Source organism: Gekko japonicus, unplaced genomic scaffold, assembly GCF_001447785.1.
Source record: "Gekko japonicus isolate JY-2015 unplaced genomic scaffold, Gekko_japonicus_V1.1 scaffold1380, whole genome shotgun sequence".
Lineage (NCBI taxonomy): Eukaryota > Metazoa > Chordata > Lepidosauria > Squamata > Gekkonidae > Gekko > Gekko japonicus.
In genome coordinates this window covers 164,272-182,151 of record NW_015174316.1, presented here as the reverse complement: position 1 = coordinate 182,151, position 17,880 = coordinate 164,272, and the positions used below count along the sequence as shown (strand labels likewise).

The window sequence follows — 17,880 nt, the reverse complement described above, 5'->3', positions numbered from 1 at the left end:
TGGGGATGAGTGTAAAGTTCTACATTTAGGTAGGAAAAATCAAATGCATAATTATAGGTTGGGGGAGACTTGTCTTGGCAGTAGTATGTGTGAAAAGAACCTAGGGGTCTTAGTAGACCATACACTGAAAATTAATCAGCAGTGTGATGTGGTTGCTAAAAAGGCAAATGCGATTTTGGGCTGTATCAACAGAATTATAGTGTCCAGATCACGAGATGTGATGGTACCAATTTACTCTGCTCTGGTTAGACCTCACCTAGAGTATTGTGTTCAGTTTTGGGCACCACAGTCTAAGAAGGATATAGACAACTGGAACGTGCCCAGAGGAGAGCAATGACGATGGTGAGGGGTCTGGAGACCAAGTCATATGAGGAAAGGTTGAAGGAGCTGGGTATGTTTAAGCCTGGAGAGGAGACAACTGAGAGTTGATATGATAACCATCTTCAAGTACTTGAAGGGCTGCCATCTAGAGGATGGTGTGGAGTTGTTTTCTGTTGCCCCAGAAGGTCGGATCAGAACCGGGTTGAAATTAAATTAGAAGAGTTTTCAGCTAAACATTAGGAAGAACTTCCTGACAGAGCAGTTCCTCAGTGGAACAGGCTTCCTTGGGAAGTGGTGGGCTCTCCTTCTTGGGAGGTTTTCAAACAGAGGCTAGATGGCCATCTGACAGCAATGTGGATTCTGTGAACGTAGGCAGATCATGAGAGGGAGGGCAGGAAGGGTTGCCTCAGTGCTTTGTTCTTGTGGCCCTTTTTTACGTGCCCAGGGAAATGCTGATTGCTACTTTGGGGTCAGGAAGCAATCCTGGAGGGATTTTTTTGTCATCTTCTGGGTGTGGAACAGCAGTCACTGCAGGTGTGGAGGGGGAGGTATTTTTTAATTTCCGGCATTGTGCAGGAGGTTGGACTAGATTACACTGGAGGTCCCTTCCATGATTCTGTGATGCTGTGTGCACTGGCAGGAATATATAGGGAAAATCAGGGATATTGCAAGGGTAACCCTTACACATCATATGCAGATCAGAGATGTTGCTGACAGTCAGGAATCCATATGAGGTACATTGAATCTAGCAGCCTGAATATGATGACATCAAGTTTCATGCTGCGAGAGAGCATTATAACCTCAGCATTTAATAACCCAACTAATTAGTAATAGAAATGAGGCATAAAATCAGAAAGATGAGGCATTGCTTCAGAACATCTGGTATTAGAACAGTTGTAGCATGTAATTCCAAATCGAAATCAAGCGATTTTATTTGAATTACATTTAACAATAGTTGCCAACATTGAGACAAGCTAACAAAACCTGCCTGCGGCTGAAGTATTGATATAAGAGACCTCTGCAGGATACAAATTAATAAACTAGATACGAAAGAAAAGATTTTGGCGTGAAGAGAGATTTAATGATGGCCACAATGGATTCTTCATTGATGGTATAAACTGAGTTCAAACTTAGGCAGGTCAAATGTGGGATCAGCTCTGAGTCTTGCCTCACCCCACGTGTCAGGCTGTCTGCCTTCTTTTCCTTTACATTGTAAAGCTCCAAATATGCACTACACAGTTTATGTTAATTTTACTTTATAAAAATAAATCACATTTTAAGGCGTAAGACAGCTCTGAGAACTGGAGATGGGTAGGTGCATTAGTAACATTGCAGGTATTAGCCAATGAACACTCACCACAGCCAGCTTTTCTTCAATGTGCTCAAGCAAATACTTCTTCTTTTCTTTGTTTAAAAAGGGCTCTGAGCAAAGCTGTCGCTTAGCAGTAAAGCCAATCCCAGCCATGAGTAGCACGTGAGACTTGGGAGATTTCATGTAATGGTGGTAATGCTGGTACAGCTGCAGAACAGGGACACAATCCCCCCCCCCCCAATATCTGGAGATGTCTGGAAAGACTATGAAAGTCGATAGTCATGGGGCCAAACTATGTCACCATTTATAGCCCCTTACATGTGTACCCCAACCAGGTAAATAGTACCCCTCTGAGGCAATTTCAAGTTGGGTACAGTGCTGAAGTCTACTTCTACACCATCATCCCAATATAAATCAGAGCCCCATGTGCTTGGAGAACAAGTTCCCCAACTCCTGATGCCTGACTGTTAGAGTCAAAGTAAAGTTGGGAGAACCAAGGTTTGTGTTTTAGAAAGCAGGTATATATTTTGTTCCAATTATAGTTTTTTATATCTGTCACAGAAGCAAGTTTGCTACAGATGGGGTGTCCATTCTAGGGATCTCTCCCTTCCCTCACACACCCTCCTTTCCCCCTGCTCTCTTCAGGCCTGGAGCAGGCAAGGGACTTAATTGGCTGCCACCACTCTGGTTCTAGAGCTTTACTAGAAAGGGCCTAGAGTTGCCCCCAAGCAACCCCCTTCAGCATGTGTCCTGATGTATGGCCAAATTTGAGGTGTTAAGAACCCAGGCAGAGTGAACAGGAACTGGTTTATTAACCAAATGCTAAAACAAGTAAGTATAGAAAAGTTATTAAAATGTGGCAGAATTAATACAGGGCAAAACGCTAGAGAAAGAAGCCAGTCAAAAATCAACAAACCTCCCTGATGCAGTGACTTTACTCAGTCCCTACTGTATTTCAGTGCCTGACCCAAGTAGGCCAGACTCATTCCACCACAGGGCAAGGGATCAACTCCCTCTGAAAGCAGTTTCACTGCCACTGAAAATTCCAGGAGTGCACACGCCCCTTCTCTGTAAAGGGCCTTATATATGCAGTCCTGTTAGAGCTCTGCCTCCTTCACAGGGATTGGTGCCCGTTTCCCCTCCATTTTCTGCCAGTCCAATCCTGAGGCTTGAAAGGTGCTTGGGAAACAGGCATAATGCAAAGTTTACCCAAGGCCTTTGTGGAAGAGATGCTTCCCTGATGCCTACAGGCCGCATCTTTCCTCAGCCTTAGGCCCAGGATTATGACAATATCTCAGAACAGGGAAGCCCCCAAGTGGGGCGTACAGACAGTGCCCCTCAGCTTCTGACTGCTCCCTGCTATCGGACAATTCGACATCCATTTGGCCCTCACGGCTAACAACCAATGACAAACCTGTCCTCCATTAATCTTTCCAGCCCCCTTTTAAGTCCATGTAAGCCAGTGGGCACCACCTCACCTCATGTCAGTGAAGTCCACAACTCAACTAGCCCTTACTTGAAGTGGAGCTTCCCATCACCTGTCTTGAATCTACTGCCAATCAGTTTCATCAGGTGACTCTGAATTCTAGTAATATGGGAGGAGGCAAATTTCTCTATCCACTTTCTCATATCACCCATCAGTCACCTTTTCCCCTAAAAGGTCTGAGTTGCTTTAGCCTTGACTCTTATGGCAGGTGCTCCAGTTTCATTACCATTTTTTGCTTTCCTTTGCTGTACTTTCCCCAGCTCTATAATAGCCTTTTGAGATGCAGTGACCAGCGTGGTATATCTAAACCCCCACAACTATTGTTTTCAGGATTTCAATTGTAATTGTTCCCCATACCTTTTTAAAAACTACCACCATAGTGGTAGACTGATGGGAAGCAAAAACAACTGGAAACCAAAAACATCTGTGGATGACATCTTTCTCCTTAGCCCCTGACAGGCTGTAACCTGATCATATATTCAGTGCAGGGGCATAACTGCCTTGGGACAAAAAACCTCACAACTTTATAGCAACTTCTTAATTTTTCAATATAACTGAGTACAGAGAAAGAAATGATAGCTCCAGTGAGTTAAAAATTATTTGTGAAAAACTGGGATTTCAACATAACATTTTCTGTGTGTGACTGAGCATCTAAAAATGATTCCTTGTACAGCCTGACCCTAGACAAGTTTACTTGGACTCCTGCCGAGGAAAGGTGCTTAAGATTGCACTCTGAGTCAAGGTTTCATGGAAATAGAGTAAAAGATTGCACACTCCTTTAAGTCTCTGTTTTGAAAAATACGAGTGGGTTACATTCTCCCATGGAGGGAGGTATAATGGTTTAGTAAGGACAGGCTAGCTTTTGAATTGGCAACCTGCCAATTGTGTGCATTATCATGATCCCTACAATAAGCTGTACACTATGCTTCAAAATCCTCTTGACTATTCAAAGCATTTGGGGGGAACATAGGACAAACTGGATTTTTGCACAGTAATGATTGCAGCCACCCAGAGACAGAGAAGTGTTTGTTTCCATCTGTGCACGTGTGCATGCAAAAATCGAATAAGCTCAGAGAAGGATTAGAAATGTTTGAGTCACGCTGCTGTGGAGGACCCTGCTGGGCTGGAGGACTGGAATTGAGAATTGGTTGGAAGACCATACATGCAACCCAGTGTCTTCATTGGTGACTGAATAGCACCACCAGAATCCTCTAATTATGTAGGATGCTGTCATGTCACACACGGAGACGTCATTGCGATCGAGTTTCATAGAATCTTGGCAGAATCCCACCTGGGAGCCTGTGGTGATGTAACTGCACAATTACTTGGATCCTTGGAGCTGATCTGCTCTGCCCACAGGGTTGGGTCATCCGCATGCAGCCCTGGCCACTGAGATCCTGCCAGGAGCAGAGGACTCCCCATGTGGTCGCATGTGAAAGACTGGCAGGGATTCCCATCAGCCGCACTGACTGCCGTTTGAGAAAGTTATCAAGGGGGGGGGGAATCCTGCTTGTGTAGCTGCCGCGTGTGGCTTGAACAAATGGTTAGGGCGTCTGGGGTGGCTCTCGTGATTTCATGCTTTGCCTGCCTGCACTCAAAGCTGGTCAGTGGTGATGCTACCTTGGTCCCAAATAAATTGGTGTCTGAAGTTCCGTCATCAGTGATTTTACCTATAGCTTTCAGCTTCTCCACGAAGCCACTGGGAGAGATCCTCAGGAAGTTGGGGTCTTGGTACCATCCATATGCTGACAGCACCCAAGATTTGCCATCTTTGTTTTAAACCTGTGCTTGGAGGTTGAGACGATGAGGGTGAATAAGCGAAAGCTGAATCCAGGCAGGAGAAAGGTGATTCTGGAAGGGAGGCCCTGGGTCACCCAGAGAGTTACCTGCTGTATATTACACAGCCTCTGACTCCCACCACATTTTCCTTTTGTAACCTCCAGAATCAGGTCCTTCTCTGCTGTTTAGGTGGCGTTACTCCTGAAGATAACGCAGAAGTGGCAGCCGGCACAAAATGCCTCTTGCGCCTTCTGATAGATCTTGGGAAATGGGGACATATTTTACCAGTATTTTGGTCACGTCACTGCACTATTTGTTTGCTTGCTTCCAAGCCCAGTTTAAACGGCTTATTTTGAAGGCTCATCGTATCCCATAGCCAGGCAGCCTCTGTGGGCCTGCCTCTCCGTTTATCAGCCTTCTTGACGGACACCCATGTCAGGACATCAGCAGCCAGGAACAAGATTGCCCACATGCATAGTCTTCCTGTAGCAGGAAGCTGGCCTTCTTTGTTTTTCACAAAGGCTAGAAAACTAGCATTTGGTAATTAACAGACCACTGATTGAACAGCCGGCTATGTTGCTTTTTACTGGTAGTTGTTGGTTTATGGTCTAATTGCTGGGGGGGGGGTGTTAAACATTTAGCTATTTTATTTTTACTTTAAAATGATGCTTCATTGCTTGTGTGCTTCGAGCACAGGAACAATGGCATAAAAAGGCTTAGTAAACAAACATCCGTTTCCTCATAGGCCTCCTTTCAGATCCTTTAAGTTCAGTTCTCCTCCATCAGTTTGTTGACATAACTGTAGCACTGATATCCCATCCTTCCTCCAAAAGGTGTATGAGTTGGCCAAGTTATCAGTGAGCTCTGCAGCAAGCAGGCATTCCAATTCACAGCTTTCCTGTCCAAGGGCCGGTGATGTCCCCCGAGTACACTCAATTGACTCCCCACCCCCCGTATAAAAGGACAGCTGCCATATTCACTCGCAAGGATGTGACAGCTTAGGAGAATCTGCTCCTTATCCCTGGAAACCATGACTCCAGGACTGCATATACAGCATGTCTGCACTTAACCTATAATATGCTTCACTGGCTCTTTAGCATTTTCATGGAAACAACACTGCACATCCCTCGTGTGACATGAGCAATGTAACAAGTAGCACAAATTATAGAGTCCAGCGGGGGCACCTTTAAGACCAACAAAGGTTTATTCGAGGCATCTGAGAAAGTGTGCCGTGCGCATGAAAACTCATGCCTCGAATAGACCTTTGTCAGTCTTAAAGGTGCCCCCGCTGGACTCTGAATCTGTTCTGCTGCTTCAGACCAACACGGCTGCCCCCACCTGAATGCAACAAGTGGGGACTGCTGGAAAACCAGGACAACTTGGGGGTCTCACAGGAAGCCGGTCTTCTGAGCCCCTCCTGCTCCCACCAGTAAATCTGCTGCCCCACTTTGCTGCTCCAATAATCCTTTGTGAGAGTTAAAGGCAAGAATGCAGCCAGCTGCATCTCTCAACCTAGAGCCCAATCACCGACTCCCTCAAGGGCTCCTGATTCAAGGAGGGGAACTGAGATTGCTCCCTTACAGCCACCACGAGGGCTGAAAGCACTCGATATCCCTTCTGTGGGAAAGCTTGGCTCTTCACCACCCCGATTCTCAGTTTTGGTTAGCTGTAGGCCAGTCCCAGCAGTGTTTTTTGCTGCAAGGGATATTACCTAGCAACCTGAGGGCAGTTTGCATATGTAAGCCTCACTCCTCTTTACACTGGTGCAGGGGTCATTTCTTGCAGGAGCACACCGGAGGGGAGCTCTGGCAGTAAAGAGCCCAGGGGGCGGGCACACGCAACAAGCCCCGCCCCCTGCTCCCAGCAGCCCCGGGCCACAAGGAGCAAGAAGCAGCCAGGTAAGTTGCAGAGCCCCCCCCCCCACAGCTTGCAATCCAAAAGAGTCCAGTGGTATCTTTAAGGCCAAGATTCAAGTGCAAGCTCTCCCTCCTCTACGAGGACAGATCTGCACGTTCCCCCCCAATAGCTAGCAATCCAAGAGTCCAGTAGAGCCTGAGTGGTGGGTGTTGCCTTCTGACACACTCCCGGTGATGTCAGGGGGTGTGGCACATGCAAATAAGTTATGCTAATGAGCTCCTGCACCTCTTTTTCTACGAAATGACCCCTGCACTGGTGGTTTGGTATTCTTGAGATTTCTTCAGCTCTAAACATTCAGAGCTACGTTAGCGCTTCTTACTATGTTCTATTTTGTCGAATGTATGCAAGAGCTTTTCTAAATCCTACTAGCTTACTACTACTACATTATTATTTCTAGAATGGTTTATCAACATGGGTGAAACCCAGCCCCTTCAGGGAGATCACCTGCCTTCTTCACTCGCCAGCCTAAAGGCAAATGATCTGCAGATAAGCTGCGCTTGAGGCAAAAGGCCATGTTGACAAAGCAATTTAGGTCGTGAGGGACGGCCCACTTTTGTTACTTCCTTTTAAAGCAGTCCTCAGACAACACTCCTGTTCATCTATGACTTTGACTGTAACAAGAAAGTTAAATCTGAAATAACTGGGCAGCCTCTGTACTCCTGAAGCAATGGAGATGCTGATTTGCCGCATGAGAGCAGTCCTTCCCCAATTGTATGTTAAAATTTTGCCTAATTCCATTAATAGGTAGGATGGGAATGAAAATCACAGAACAGAGACCAATGTAGTTTCCCCTTGTTTCTGTGCAATGTAGGTTTGCAAGCAATCCAAGGACTTGTGCAGAACAGAATGAATTTAGATCAGCTCTGATCTCATCACAGGCCCATGCCCATATCCTGCAGCTGAAGATTTGTCTATAAAGTGGGATGGGGCTACACGGTTTGGGGATGCGAGGTGCCCCGCCCCAAACTTGTAAACACTGTCACACTATATGCAGTATCAGCAAAGGACCATCAAGCCAGGCACTCTGGTTGAAGAGACGGGGCCTAGCGTTGACTGGAACTGAAAGTCCAGGACCCCATGAATTCTGAGATAACCCAGGAATCCAGAAGGAAATTTGAAGGCTATAGAATATTAAGTGCCTAGGATCATTTGGCATTTACGTCTTCCTTTTCCAGTGGTTCGTTGTCAGTCAAAAGGCACCCTCTTTAGGGCTTCCATCTTTCCCCGCTCCCCCAAATTCTCTGCTCAAGTGCTTCTCTCACACTACTTAGCAACACCTGTCTTTGCCAAAGTTTTGCCAGTTCCATGGCATTATGGAACTGCCTCATGAACAAAAGTTATGCAAATGAAGGAAGTCTGCCTAATTTTCTTCAGCATGTCTCATACATTCTGGTCTCATAATCTGAGTTCTTCATTCTGCATTTTGTATATTTGGAATTTGTGGGAGCTCTGCACAAAGCTTGTAGTTCAAAGTGTGGGAAGGAGGAGGAAACATGTGGTGTAGATCCAGTGAATGACACTCCGGTTCTGATGGCAAGTCCTCCAAGCCAAGAAAACGAATTCATCTCATGCAGGGTAGGTGAAAAGACAGATTCAGGTCCAGGCAAATCCAGTGCCCAGAAGGGCCAACTATGCCTGCCTTAGCATCCACACTGTGCAGGATGTCAGCCGCCCTAGTTACATAAGGTAGTTTTAGGAATTGCATTTCTCTGGTCCTATGAAATATTTTAAGATAAAAGTTGTGGGAGAAAGCTGTCACCTGGGGAGGGGAAATAACAATGTGTGTAATGGGGAAGAGGCCAGTCAAAATGCTCTACATTTATCTAGGGAAGAAGAATAGCCTATGAGGCCCTATGCTCAAGGCAGCATAGAACCGAGAAGAGCTGCTGAAGCCAGTCTGGTTCTTCAGGCAAGACGTAGGCACACTGTCTTCCCCTTCACCAATATGAAAGGCAACTGGGGGGTCCACAGAACCAGAAAGACTCTTCTTCATACCCTGAAGTCCTCCCGGATCCATTTGCTTCTCTGTGAATCTTCACCATCAGATTTTCTTTCACCTCCAATAAGCAGTTTGGTGCCAGAAGCAGAGCTGTGGAGCAAGGTGCAAATAACACCTCTGCAGTCCGGATATTTTTACACGGCATTTTATTGGGGAGGGGCTATTAGGCCTGCCTTGTTACACAAATGGTGGTAGGATAGGCAGGCTGGATCACCAACCCATGTGGGAGGGGGGCACTTAACTAACCACTCACGGGCACTACGACATCCCCAGTCCCTGCCTCCCCCCCCCCCAAATGGGATCAAGGTGTCTTGTCATTTTAAGCATCACAGGCTCTGGAATGTCCTCCCAGGTCCTTCAAGTTGCCCTCCCACAACTTTTCTCCCGTTTAGCACGGGAAGCTGCAGGCAGCCTGTGAGCTAGTAAAAAGACAAGACTCTGTTATGCGATTGCCGACTGGAAGTATGTTTTGTTTCATTCTCTTTATGCTGGTTATGTGCATTTTTAAGGATGCTGGTTCTCTAGGTAACAATATGGGTCTGGAGCTGCTAGAACTACACACAAAAGGTCTGCTACTTCATCACAATTCAGCGTGGTAGCAAGGCTGTGGCTTGTTATTGCAGAAACAGGAATGCTGGCACTATAGTCTGTTAGTTAAGTAGGGTCTTAAGGGGCTTCATCTGAAGGCTTATTATTTTAATGTAAACCAGGGGTGCTGGTACTGCGCTTTTTCACTCCAGAGGCATACACAAATGAGTTATTGTGGGGCACTTGGAAGTGCTATCACAGTGAACTACTATTATAGGGTAGTTGGGGGGGTTTGGGGGGGGGGGGGGAGTGCTGTAGCAGATTCTCTCATGAGCACTGACAATTCACATGGTTTCTCCCAGCACTGGGTATGACTGCCAGGGATTACCGGAGTTACTGCCCTATGTTATCCAGTGGTCATTTATGAGCACGGACTTGTGCATGCTAATAGCTCCTAAAACGGTGTTTTGTGGCACTGGGATGTTAATGCAATCTTTGTTAAGTGCTGAGCCAGCAGAACTAGCTTTTTAACTATCTTAGAGTCTCCTGCTCTGTAAACGTCTGTTGCTGTAGGCGTGCACGTGGTCCTTGTCACTGTAGGTCTGTTGAGGAATAAGGGCTTGCCTGTAAGTAGACTCCTACCCAGGAGCATGGAGTTTGCATACCAGGGTTTGCATACAGGAAAGCTAGTGCTCAGAGTCAGCACATAATATTTTGTTAGTGTGGCATCACTGGTGAAGCACGGGCTGCTGGAAACTGTCAAAAAACAAACAAAACCGACTCGTGCCTCTCCTCCACTGGTCCTGGAAGCATGAGGTAGGTTCTATCCAGGGGCTGCCTGGCTCAGAAGCCGGTAGCTTTTCTCCAGTGGAGGAAAGGGAAGGTGAAGAGGCTGGGACATGCCTCTCTTCGTGCTACTGGCGAGGAACAATCTGGGAGCCAAGGTGTGGGGCTAACTCAGAACGGCAAGCCAAGGGAGGGGAGAGGACCCCACAGAGAGGGCAGCAGGAGGGTGGGGCTCCACAGCTAACGGGGTCCCCCAAGAGAGGAGAGTGAGCCCATGCAAGTGTGCGGGTGATGTGGGCATGGCACTTACCAAAGAGGGCACCAGATGGTGCCACACTCCTTCCCGAGGGACGCGGCAGCCACTTCGGAAGGGCTGTAGGGAGCAGGGTGTCTCTGCATAACGCAAACCCCAGTGATGGGCCGGGAGCGAGGGAAGGAGGGCTCGGGAGGGACAGCGAGGCCCCCCCCCCTCTCCGGAGCAGGCCCCGGCTTGGCTCCAGACCGAGGGGGCCGTATCTCCGAGGCTATTTGAAATGAGAGAGGAAGTGAGTGACGGGATAGTGGGGCGAGTCGATGCCCAGCACCTGGCAGATGCCCAGCAGCTTGAGGCAGGCCTCACTGCGGCTAGAGCTGGCACAGGCCACGTTGCAGTAGGGCTCCTCGTACTCGGTGGACACCAGCTCGTCATCGAGCAGGTTGAGGCGGATGACCCCGCGCTCGTGGAGGGCCTGGAGCGTCTCCAGGCTGGCGGTGGACCTGAGGGCTTGCAGGTGCTGCGACACCAGGCACATCACCCCCACCAGGTGGGTGCGGGGGAGGGAGCGGGCGGGCAGGAGGGGGGCCACCCCACAGGCCACCATGACCGAGGCCAGCATGATGTCCACGCCGTAGATCTCCTGGATCCAGTCGCGCAGGTAGAAGCCGCCCATGCGGGGGTTGATCTCAATCAGCTTGGGGCCGGCTGCCGTCAGCTTGAGCTCCACATTGAAGACACCATCGGTCAGGCCGCAGCCCACGCAGCACTGGTAGGCCGCACGAATGAGCTGCGCCTCGCGGTCAGGGGGCAGGCAGGTGGGCATGCAGGCTGCCGTCTCAGTGAAGTTGGGCACCCGGGTGGGCCCGTTATCAGACACAAAGGCCCCCAGCATGCGCCCTTCGTACACCACAAGATCCACGTCGTGTTCGGTGCCAGAGACATACTCCATCAACAGCATGGTGTTGCCCCAGCCCAGCCCGATGCCGGGGTGGTCAGAGTCATCTCGCAGGTCCCGGGAGATCTTGTCGAAGTGCAGGTGGCACTGCTGGGCATCCTCCACCAGCTTCACCCCCACCGCCCCTGCGCCGTACTCCAGCTTCATGACCCCGGGGAAGCTGAGGTGGCTGGCGGCCCGCTCCACGTCGGCATGGCTCTCCAGGTGGCAGCAGGGCACGGCGTACAGCGCCGCCGACGGCCAGCGAGCCCCCTCCTTGCGCCGCCGCAGCAGGTGCAGGTGAGTGCGGCTCTTCTGCTTGGCCACCCGCATGGCCGTGGGGGAGCTGCAGCGCAGGCCCAGCCCCTCGCACACCAGCGCCGTCAGGACCATGCAGTCATCCCAGTAGGACAGGCAGCCGTCCAGGTGCAGGCCCCGCTCCCGCACGAGCCCCGCCAGCCGCTGGGCATGCTCCTCGTCTCTCTTGTGGTCCGTGGTGTCATAGTGGATGAAGGTCTGCACCAGCTGGGAGGCAAAGTGGTTGGGGTCGGACTCCACCAGGTGGATCTGGGGATGGGAGAGAGGAGAAAAGAGAGAGAGAGAGAGACACAGAGAGAGAGAGGTGGGAAAGGGAAGTGGGGGTGGGGGGAAGGGGAGGGGCGGACACGGAAGGGCAGAGGAGATGCAGAGAAGGTGGGAGAAAAATCAGAGATGCATCATCACTACTGACAGTATCACCGGAGGCCAACTCCTCGGGACCAAGTGCGGAACAGCAGCCTCCTAAAGCAAGAGGCCCCCTCCACGGGCAGCTGCTCCCCACCTGGCAAGAATCACACTGAGCCTTCCAGCCACAGTCCTCCAGCACCCTTCGGTCTGAGGGCAGGGAGGTGGGGTCTGAGCTTCCCCTGACCCCTGTCTCTGCAGCAGCTGCGCTTAGCAGTGAGGCCGTCCACTGGTCTCCAGGTTTGGGAGGAGAGGAGGAGTGAGATACTGGGGCAAGATCCAGGCTGGCAGAGTGGGGAGGAAAGGGTCAGAGTCCTGGAAAGCAAAGCTGCACCAGCCGGCTGCATATGGAGACTGTACAGGGAGTCACAGGTCCTTTCTCCATCTCCTCTGTGCCTCCTTATCAGGACTCAGTTTAGATCAGGGAGGTGCCTCCATTTAGCTCATCACCAGGCAGTGTGAGCTTTAAGCAGGGAGCAGATGGGCGGGGCAGCAATAACAGTTTCACTGCTGATGCTTTTTAAGCAGGAACATCCAACAACTTCGGGGATCTGTAGACTTTTTTTGTTTGTTTCCTGTAAGGGCCAAGCCATTCTGCAAGAGGCGCTTGGGGTAAAGCATATAGACTGTCCCATTGTGAAGACGGCTGCTGCGGACAGGCTCTGGCTCATGAGCTAATGGTGTGCCCTGTCCAGGGTCTGAGCTGGAGAATGGAGGCAAGGTTCTCCATAGGCTTCAACATGGACACACCCAGCCCTCTGTCCCAGAGGAATAAACTGGCATCAAGGCACTTGTCCCCTTCAAGAACAATCAAACGACTACTGACTGACTAAGCCGTCAGCTGCACTCTCCCTGCCTGTTTCTACCCCATGTCATTCTCACCCCCTATTCCCAGCCTGCCACCACCACACCTCTTGCCTCATCTGGTCTCCCATCCCCTGAGCAGCAGGACTCCTACTGACATCCTTGGTGGGGAGCCCAGGGGATCCATCGGTTTCGGGGCTGGAGTCTAGAGGCTTCATTCTTGAAACTGCGCCGTGTTTCCGTCTCCTCTAAAGGAGGAAACAACTGGCAAGGCAATTTCTCGGTACTGATGGGGGAATCATTTTGTATCTTGGGCTTGGAGAAGCCAGAAGCGATATAATGGTTCTTATGTGGGCATCGGGAGAGGAGGGTGGGTGCGGCCAGAGGATCTTACTGAACACGTTGTTTGGGTATTTCCCGAATGCTTTGGCAGTAGGGAGATGCAGCAATGGAAAGTTCCACTGTTGGCCTACCAGACAGCTACTAAAGACACAGTAAGCGTGCCACACTATAAGCCATGCAGTTGGCAAAGGGTGTCCCATCCTGCAATGGCTGGACCCTCAGCCAGAGATCCTGGTCTTGGACACCGTTCTACTTTCTAACACTGCTAACGGACACTTGATGTGGGTAGAGGCTGCTCCAGCTAAGCCTGAAACCCACAAGAGCTGATCTGAACTTCTCTCTGGCCCCAGTGACTCTTCCAATAGAAACCTACTTCTGTGCTGGTCCTTCCTAAGCCCCAGATGGAGTAATTCTGATGAGGCCAGCCCCAAGAACCGCCATGACTCAAGAATGGGAAAGAGCCAGTGCCAAAAATGGGGCAGGGAAGTTCTACTGGAATACGTGAAATGCCCCTTTTGGTGGCGGCAGGGGCGGGCAGGGGAATTTGTGGCTTCCTCTCCTCTTTGTACTTAGACCACACCCATGAAGTCTACATAATATGGACAGGGGCTGTGGGGGGTGGTGCTGCTCTAGCTAGTCAATCCTGCAGCCCGTGGCGGGGCTGCATAAGTCCGGTTTCCGCATCTTACTTTTAGCCCGTAGTCCCTGGCTGCCTCCCAGACGAACTTTTTGCTGACTCCGCCGGCCCCAATCACCAACACGTGCTTGCCCTCCATCAGGTGGCACTGGGCACGACGCAGCATCGTCTCCACCAGGGGCCGTGCCACCTCACCCGCTGGCGCTCCCACCACCCGGCCCATGGACTCGAACACTGCGCAGGTTTCCAGGCATAGCTGTGAGTTCATCTCCAGGGCCACCAGCTGCAGAACCTGGTCTTCTGAGCTCAGTAAGAAATCTACTCCTGCCAAGAGTAGAAAGCAAGACATTGTCAGTTACCAAGGGCTGGGACGCCAGGTGCGCATCACTGATCACTACAGACATGCTGATGACTGTGCATCTTTGCCACAGAACCTGGGTGGGGAAGACAGTGTGGCATGCTGATTATTATACGGACTAGGCTCTGGGACTTGGGATACTTGGCTTGCCACGGAAGTCCGCTGGGTGACCTTCAGCCCGTCATACTCACTCAGCCCGAACTACCTCACAGAGTTGTTGTGAGGTGGAAAAGGGAAAGGGAGAACCCTGCGTGCCCCTCTGAGCACCTCAGAGGACAGGCAGGAGAAAAGTGCACTGGGCAGATCTGATTCCCTTGGAATCCCAAGCAAGTAAATAAATAACCTTCCAAAAGCTGAGGTGTTCACTGGATCTGGTGCTTGTCCCTGGAACAAGAAGACATCAAGAACAGCTGCAGCTGCTCTGCCCTCCATCCTGATGCCCCATGTCCACAAGGCAGAAATATATTAATTGATTCACAAAACTGCTTGCCCTCCTTTCTGCAGTGAGGTCAAATCTGCCATAGTTGGTTGGAGAAAGGGCTAGTAGAGGAAACAGAACAGGAAGACCAACAGAAACACCCTCTCTTGGGGCTTCATTGTTTCTTAAAGGGACCTCTATCTGCCGTTTCGTTCTGGTGACAGATGCTACGTATCAGCTCACTGGGCTAAGGTCAGAATCTGAAGCGGCTGTGCTCTGTGTCACAGGCTGCTCATCAAAGGGGGGAGGAATGCAAAGAGAAGGACACTCGATCTGGGCCCTTTGGCAGCCGATGGGTTTTGGCAGAGTCCTGAGGAGGATCCGGGTGAATGGAAACCACTAAACTTTCCTTTGAGCTAAAGGGCTAATGGCTGAGAAAGCAACACCCGCACTAGATCTTGAAATGAAAACGGTATTTCAAGAAGCTACTTGGTGCAGCCGGAGCAGAATACACTTCAGCTGTTCCTGTGCACTGTGGAGTCGGGTGAGGAGGCCTTTTGTGCCTCCAGGGGCCACTGCCACCAGGCAGGGAGTGAGGATGGCACCCGTGCACCACGACACAGGCGAGTTTCTGATGAAGTGGGACATTCAGCGAGATAAAAATATAACGGATGGGCAGCAACTGGGTGTGTTTCATGAGGTGTTTAAGAAAAATTATTGCCATGGGAACCTATTACTTAGGAAGATCACTAGGGCAGAGTTCAGTAAGACATTTATAGCAGAAGTTTCCAAAAGAGTCAGCAGCGGCAGCTTTCCCCACTGGGGCAAAAAGGGGGGGGGGACTGAACCGAGAAACCTGGGATCCAGAACCTGAAAAGGTTAGTCAAACAGAAAAAAAGGCCAACAATAAAACCTTAATATATAGAGTATATAAAAAGATACATGTATTTATTAACAAAGAATTTTAAAAACATCATAAGGGCCCAATCACACCTCATGTAAAAATACCAGAATCTAACACACAAGGGCTAATGGACTTGACCTGACGCGTTTCGGCCTGCAGAGGCCTTCTACAGAGGTCAAACACAGTGAGGAACACATTGGCATTTATTAACTAACATTCCTTCATGTGAGAAGCAGCTTAAAATCTTCACCAGCAATACAAAGAGGATGGTCAAAATTTACCAACTGGCAACTTTCCCTGTGGATGATGTGAAGTCTGTGATTTGATGTTACGTACTAACATTTGTTATGATTCAGCTAAACAGAAAAATATTCTATTCGATCATTTTTAACTGGAACTCAAAGGGTCTTATCTATTGTATCATCTGTAAGTGTGAAAAAAGTACATAGGGTGCACTTCAAGGCCGATAAAGATCAGAATCACAGAACACAGAAGTTGCATCAGACGAAGAAGAAAAAATGCTCCCCTCACCGATCACTTTGCTGCAGCAGGACACAATGACAGAGACTTCTCTTTCTTCGCTCTGGAATATGTTCGACCTTGCAACCACCTGCAGATGACTCAGCACTTGAAAACCAGAGAATTGTTTTGGATTCATGCCCTCAAAACTGTAACCCCATATGGTCTAAATGAACAGGTGGACTGGTGTGTAGTATGATTTTTGACAGTTTCACATCTATGTATGATATTTTGACTGTCTAACATCTAGTTTGGAATTTATATTGTTTTATAGTTTTTAATGTTATGCTGTATGTGGGATGTGCAATCACATGACTATTTCAAGGCACTCTACAAGGATTGCATCATCCTTCACACAAGGATTCCATCATCCTTCACCTGATATAAAGCTCCAGCATTTTTACTTGATCAGCACTGCTCTTTGCCTAAGGACAATTCTACTGAGGACACTTTGGCTAAACAATCATAGGAAGGCACTTTCTGGACCAGAAGTAACAAAATACTTACTTTCTGAATTAAGTTTTAAAATTGTAGAATGCATTGGTTTTTATATATATATAAATATATATATATAGATTATCAACAGGAAACACCACTTGAAAGGGCTATTTTGGGGCCGGAACACATTGGAACGGTGTTCCAGCTGCCTTCCGAGCCTGCCCCTCCTCTTCCTCAAGACACCCCCTCTGGTGATCTCGATCCAAGCCACACTGGCCCACAACCCGTCAGCACTGCTCGCTGACTTTCCTCCAGCACTGGCGCCTGGGCAGCCCTGGCAGCAGCTCGAGCAACCAGCCCGCCGGTGAATCCGAACACCCCGACGCAGCCGGCGAAGCCCGGAGTCGGCTGGTGACACTGCCGATGACCTCCTCGGGGAGCCGCTCTGGAGCGTTACAAGTGGCACTCGGTGCCTTGTCCACCACCACCACCCCTTTCCCAGCTGCTAACTGGGCAGAGAGACCCCCTTCCCCCCACCATGCTCCTCTGCACTGCTTTACCTACTGAGCCTCCGCACCCTTGGCCCTGCAGCCTTCCCTGTCCCATGCCCTGAACGACGGGGGAAACCCAGCAGACGTGGGGGTGGGGTGTTCTGCCGAGCTGAGGCAGAAAAGGGTTATTTAAAGGTCCTTATTTGGGCAGTGGTATCAAGGGAAGTCGTTGAGGCAAGCCCTGCCCTCAGTTGTCCTTCGTGTCAGCTATGCTGCCATGTTAGTTCAGGAGGCCAGAGGCTTCCTCTTTCTGTGCACTAATTATTGCTGCATTCCTTCTGTGCTTCTTCTCTGCTGTAATGCTGTTATCTCTAAGATGTGCAGGTGGTGTAGTTTCTGGCACTGAGGGAAAACCGTGGGAGCGCTATCGGTTCCCAGCTTCGGCTCTAATGGTCTGGGGCTCTTCTCCCGTGCGCGGGAATATGGCTAATTGGCTTATGGAGGGTGTGTGTGTGCATACGAATGCCCTATATCCCATTATGCTTGTAGGGGCGATGCCATTCTTAACAGTGCCTTTGTTAATGCCTCTATAGCTCTTCAATAGAGTATAACCTTTCTGATAAGCGTGTACTCCGTTGTTGGCTGTGGAACCTGACACTGAGTTGTTTGTTGCTTTATTCAAGGGGCAGACAGTAGCCCCATTTAAACGTTTTTGGCATTCTCCTTGGGCGTTTTCTTTGCTGCCAGACAAGTTGCTGTTCACTGTGAGGCTCTGGGGCAAGTGTGTTCTTACTTTAACATCCATTCTGTTATAGAAAAAGGAGTTGAGGCAGTTACTCCAGTTACTCTAAACCACCTCATAATTTTTGTAGTCAGCTGTTTCCCTCTTTCTAGAAAGGATCTAAATTATTGCTTTTGGTCTCTCTTT

The 17,880-nt window shown here is 49.5% G+C and overlaps 1 protein-coding gene across 1 annotated transcript in view; it reads right to left on the bottom strand.

The window, feature by feature from the left end:
• Positions 1–9,627: 9,627 nt before the first annotated feature.
• Positions 9,628–17,880, bottom strand: part of CARNS1 (carnosine synthase 1) — a 23,520-nt gene continuing 15,267 nt past the window's right edge. Inside the window, exons 9-10 of the mRNA XM_015424192.1 lie at positions 13,877–14,148; positions 9,628–11,885 (exon numbers count right to left, since the gene is read on the bottom strand). Of these exons, the coding sequence (XP_015279678.1) occupies positions 10,653–11,885; positions 13,877–14,148 (1,505 nt within the window). The 3' untranslated portion in view covers positions 9,628–10,652. The remainder of the gene's footprint in view (positions 11,886–13,876; positions 14,149–17,880) is intronic.